The 6,000-nt window shown below is 38.6% G+C and overlaps 1 protein-coding gene across 3 annotated transcripts in view; it reads left to right on the top strand.

Annotated features, from left to right (window-relative positions):
* The window catches only part of RabGGTb (geranylgeranyl transferase type-2 subunit beta), a 95,244-nt gene that overhangs the window by 29,736 nt on the left and 59,508 nt on the right, over positions 1–6,000 (top strand). Inside the window, exons 6-7 of one of the 3 annotated variants that reach the window (XM_076210319.1) lie at positions 738–937; positions 1,299–1,568. In XM_076210319.1, coding sequence (XP_076066434.1) covers positions 738–937; positions 1,299–1,568 — 470 coding nt within the window. The remainder of the gene's footprint in view (positions 1–737; positions 938–1,298; positions 1,569–6,000) is intronic. The other 2 variants (XM_076210320.1, XM_076210321.1) reach the window with 2 other exon arrangements.

The following is a 6,000-nucleotide window of genomic DNA, read 5'->3' on the forward strand; positions in this document are numbered from 1 at the left end:
GGGAATTGGGAGATCGGGTGGATGAAAGAGTGTCGAGATGGTTTGGACACATGGAAAGAATGAGTTAAGAAAGATTAGTAAAAGAGGTGTGGAAGGCAGAGGTGAAAGGCGTGAGCATGAGGGGGCGACCTAGGATGAGGTGGATGGGGTAAAAGGGGCATTGGGAAAGAAGGGAATGTCTGTTGAAGAAGGATGGGAGAGGACAGAAGATAGGGATGAATGGAGAATGGTTGTATATGGATGATGCTGTGATGATGAGGGTGAGTGGGTGGGGGATGGGTGAGGGAGTATGTATGAAAAATAATTTGACGCAGGCCAAAGGGATTTCTCCCTGTCTTCTTTTCTACATTAGGGGATGGAGAGGGGGGTCACCAAATTAATGAAGTAGCCTTGCTGTGTATGTGCTGTGTCTTATAACACTGCTTCTGACCCAGGGCAGTGGACAAGATGCATGGATGACCCATCATCCAGGAGGTGCCAAGATAAGAGGGAGGGTGGAGTGGAGTGGAGTATGTAGGGGATGGAATGGGTGGGAGTGGCTTTTATGGCTTTTTTTTTTATACCTCCCATGTAAGGGGGAAGAAAGCCTTTGGTATAAGTATGTATGTAAAAATTTGTCATATTTTCCCCCCATCTTACATCGGCTGTCCTTTATTTAAACAATATAGAAAATTCCTGTGTAATGAATAGACTGTGTGGTATTTTATGAGAATTATATTCCCACAATCATATTACAGGTCGCTTGCATCTTGTAAATGCAGATCTTCTTGGATGGTGGCTGTGTGAACGCCAGCTTCCTTCTGGTGGTTTGAATGGACGTCCAGAAAAATTGCCAGATGTATGTTATTCATGGTGGGTCCTGGCATCTCTTACCATGCTGGGCAGGCTTCATTGGATAAATGCTGACAAAATGAAGACATTTATATTTGCAACTCAGGTTAGTGATAGTATTTGTGAAGTTTAGAGATCATTTCTTTGTGGTTCATAGTTATGAGGATGGATGTGGTGCATATGGGGTCTGTTCAAAGAGTATCTGACCTTAATTTTTTGTGCGTAAAGAAATGAAGCTAGAGAGACATGGTTTGGTGCACATATGTAGGTGACTCTAATGCACATGCATGAATGTTTTCATGCCAGCTAAAGCTGTCAGTTTACCCCAGACAGCCAAAGAGTGAGGACATCAAAGTGAGCGCCATTGTATTTTTGTTTTTGATAAAATGGTAGAAAAACTTGTAAAATGCTACTGCATTAAAGTTTGTGTAAAGTATTGCAATTTTAAAGTGGCAATGATCCACAAGATCCAACAGGCCTTTGGGGACAAAGCAATGGGCACCACAGATAAAGCAGTAGTACAACTGCTTCAAAGATGCCACACATTAGTGGAGAGTGAAGCACGCTCTGGTAGGCCCTCAACATCCAGAAATGAGATCATCACTAACCAATTGAGGACCCTAATAATGCAGGATCATCAAATCATAATCAGAGAACTTGCAGATGAGGTGGGTGTCAGCATTGGATTCATTCATTTCACTATGGAGGAGGATTTGGGCTTCAGGAGAATCTCAGTGGTTAGTACCAAAGCTACTAACAATTGAGTAGAAGTAACTCCATTTGGGGATTGCACAGAACATGCCTTAACAAAGTGATCCCTCTGAAACTACTACTCACACTTGTCCTCCTTTCCTTTGTAAGATGGAACTATACAGGCACTCCAACAGTCCTCCAGCACTCTACAATCTTTTAAACATTTAAAGACCTCACCAATCAGTCCACTATCACTGTATCTCCCTTTTTTAGGCATTCTGCATGACACCCATCCAAACTAGGAGTCTTACCTGCTCTCATCATGTTAACAATTGCCTTCACCTCATTTTTCTATATTTCTCTTCCATTTTCCTCACTCATCATTGTCATTTTCTTAGTGCTTCCCACTGCAACTACCTTCCCCTTCCTGTCCTTCACATTTAGCAACTCCCTAAAATACTCTACTCATCTTCCTCTTACTGCCTCTTCCATTATCATCTCTCCATCTGCAACTTTTACCTTTTCTTCTCTACTTGATTCATTGTCTTCCTCTCTTAACTTCTTCGTAAAACATATTTTTATGACTTTCAAAATGTTTTGTCATACTCTTACCCCATTTCACATCTGCTCTCCTCTTTGCCTCCTATATCTTATGCTTTACTTCTCTTTTCTTTTCTTTGTACCAGTCATATGATTCTCTCATCCTATTTTGTAACCAATCTGTGAAAGCTCGCTTCTTCTCTTCTACAACCTTCCTTGCTTTCTCATCCCACCACTCACTACAAAAAATACATATACCAAGGGGTTTTTCCCACCTTACAAAGGAAATAATTGAAGTCAAAAGGCATAATTCCATGAAGTCAGAAAGCATAAATCCATTCCCATCAATTTTATCCCCACCCATTTCACTCCCATTCACCACCCCTCCTTCCCTTCTTCTCATCTTGGGTCCTCCTGGATGACAGGTCATCCCTGCATCTTGCCTATTGCCCTGGATCAGAACCAACACAGATGGACACAGCACATCCACAACAAGGTTGCCTCATTTAATCAGCGACCCCTCTTCTCCATCCTCTTGTGCAGAAATACCGAAGATGGAGAGAAGTCCCTTTGGGCTGCATCAAAATATCATTCACATACAGCCACTCCCTAACTCCCCCCCCCCATCCCCTAACCACTCCCATACATCAAAGGATCATCCATACACAGCCATTCTCCACTCCCCCTATCTTCTGCATTCTCCCTTCCTCATGTTCACTCCACCCACCTCTGCCTTCCACACTACTTTTACTAATCATTCTTCATGCATTCTTTCCATCTGTCCAAACCATCCCAATATCTGTCTCCTCTGGGAGGAAACATATTAATGAACTGGAGAAATTGATTCACCAAGTGTAAAACTTGCAGCCCCCGCATTGGGTGAAAATGGTCCTTGGGTCCTTGCACAGATCTCTGTGTTCTATTAGTGTGGGACTATTTCTATGAGAGAAAAATATGAGAGGTATAAAGAAAAAAGAAGATAAGCAAAACAAAAGAAAATGGAGAGCAGATGTAAAATGGGGGAGGTGTATGACAAGATTTTTTATAAGCAATAAAAAGATGTTTTGGAAGGAAATTAAGAGAAGAAGGGAAGGTGAGTCAAGTAGAGAAGAAAAGGTAAAAGACACAAATGGACAGATAATAGAAGAGGAGTGGTAAGGGGGAAATGGGTGGAGTATTTTAAAGAGCTGTTGAGTGTGGTGGATAGGGAAGGATTGGTGGTAGCAGTGGGAGGCGCTAAGAAAACGATGGGAGAGGAAAATGGAGGAGAAATAGGAAAAGATGAGTTGCAAGTAGCTCTGAAAAAAATGAGAGCAGGTAAGGCACCTAGGTTAGATGGGTTTCATGCAGAGTGTCTGAAGAAGGGAGGTATGATAATAGTGGACTGGCTAGTGAGGTTTAATGTGTGTCTCAGGGAGTGTAGATTGCCAGAGGACTGGAGTGCCTTCTGCTTTACAATGGAAAACGGGACAAATATGAGTGTAGTAGTTTCAGAGGGATCAGTTTGTTGAGTATAGTTGGGAAGGCATATGGGTTTTGAGAGGATTAGGAGAGGAACAGAGGGAGTAATTGATGAGGAACAGTGTGGGTTTAGGAAAGGCATGGGTTGTGTGGGTCAGATTTTCTTGGTAAGGCAGATATGTGAGAAAGCTTTAGGAAAAGTTAAAGATTTTTCTGTGTGTGTATTTACCTAGTTGTATTTACCTAGTTGTATTTTACGGGAAGGGGAGCTATGCTCGTGGGGTCCCGTCTTCATATCTCATTTTATCTAAACTATTTTTAAATTCATGTATTGTTTTTGCACACACCACTTTCTCATCTAACTTGTTCCAACTGTCTATTACTCTGTGAGGAAAGCTGTTCTTTTTCAAATCTCTTCTACAGCTGTCTTTTTTTATTTTCTTTCCGTGTCCTCTTGTATTTCTGTCATCCCATTTTATCAGATTCTCTCTATCAGTAATTTCTATGCCTTTCATGATTCTGTAAATAGCTATCAAATCTCCTCTCTCTCTTCTTTGCTCTAGTGTCTGTAGTTTAAGTTTTTGTAGTCTCTCTTCATATGATAGTTTTGAGAGTGTTGGTGCCAGTTTTGTGATTGCTCTTTGTATTCTTTCAAGTTTTTTTATACATTTTTTTGTACTTGGTGACCATATCGTTGCTGCATATTCCAATCTTGGTCTTATCAGGGTGATTAGGATTTTCCTCACCATTTCTTCATCCAGGTATGTAAATGCCACTTTGATTGTTCTTATTAAATTATAAGTTTCTCCAAAAATCTTATTTATATGTTTCTCAGGTGACATATTATTCATAACAATGACTCCCAGGTCCTTCTCATTTTCTACTTTTTTTATTCCTTCTTCTCCCAAATTATATGATCCTGTTATTCTGTTTTTGCTTTTTCCAAATTCCATTATACTACACTTTTTTGTATTGAACTCCATCTCCCACTTCCTACTCCATTCTTGTACTTTATTTAGATCTCTCTGTAGTGATTCACAATCTTCTTCAGTTTTCACTCTTTTCAGTAGTTTTGCATCATCTGCAAAGAAGCTCATATAGCTTTCAATTCCTTCATCCATATCATTAATATATATAGCAAACATTATTGGGGCCAGAACTGTTCCCTGCGGGACACCGCTTATTACTTCATTCCATTTTGAGTGCTGATCTCTTATCACTACTCTCATTTTTCTTTCTTGCAAAAAGTCTTCCATCCAATTTAGCAATTTACCTTGTATTCCTCCTTCATATTCTAATTTCTTAAGCAACTTCTTATGTGGTACTTTGTCAAAAGCTTTTTTTAGGTCTAGAAATGCACAATCAGCCCATCCATCTCTTTCTTGTATTATATCTATTAGCCTTGAATAGAAACATATTAAATTGGTGACGCATGATCGTCCTTGTCTGAATCCAAATTGCCTTGGATTTAGTACGTTGTTTTTTTCCAAGTATTTTACCCATCTACTTTTGATAATTCTTTCACAAATTTTTGCTATTATACTTGTTAGAGAGACTGGTCTATAGTTGGTAGGTTCTTCTTTATTTCCTCCTTTATATATAGGTACTATATTTGCTTTTTTCCAATCTTCTGGAACTTTTCCTTCTTTTAAGGAACTGCTTATTATGCTATGTATTTTGTCTGCCAGTTCATTCCTGCATTCTTTCAGAATCCAGTTTGCTATTTCATCTGGTCCATGCGATTTTCTGACATCAAAATTACCCAAGTGTGTCAATATTTCATTCTTTGTTACTTCTATTTCTTCCATAGGGGGGACTTTTTCTTTCCACTCAATCTCTTCAGGTTGTATATTTTCCCTTGTAAACACTGATTTAAAATGTTTGTTCATAATTTCTGCCATTTCCATTTCCTCAGTGTATTCAACTCCTCCTTGTCTTAATTTCTCCAAGTCTTGTTTGTTTTTCAGTTTATTGTTTACAAATCTGTAGAATAGTTTTGGTTGATCTTTACACTTTTCTATAACATGTTTTTCATATTTTCTTTTTTCCTCTCTGCACTTTTGTACATATTCATTTCTATAACCAGTATATATTTTCCATTTTTCAGGTCTTCTGTCTTTTTTCCATCTGGTCCAGGCTTTGTCTCTTTTGTCTTTTAACTCCCTACAACTTTTGTTGTACCAGCATTTTACATATTCTTTTTCTTGTTTTTGTCTTGGGACATACTTTTCCACTCCTTTTTTGTAAATTTTTGTCAAAATATTCCATTTCTCTTCCACTGATGTTTCTTCTTTGTATATTTCTTCCCAGTTTTCTTGTTGGAAGAATTCTCTTATTTTATCAAAGTTTGTTTTTTCATACATCATTCTTGCTTTTCTATATTGTTCATTTCTTTTCATATATTTTTCTTCATTAAGTTCCAGTTCAATCAATATGTGGTCACTTTTACCTATTGGTGTTTTATATTCAATCTTG

The sequence above is a fragment of the Oratosquilla oratoria genome, chromosome 27 (assembly GCF_046742065.1).
Source record: "Oratosquilla oratoria isolate Oo_2021 chromosome 27, ASM4674206v1, whole genome shotgun sequence".
NCBI lineage: Eukaryota > Metazoa > Arthropoda > Malacostraca > Stomatopoda > Squillidae > Oratosquilla > Oratosquilla oratoria.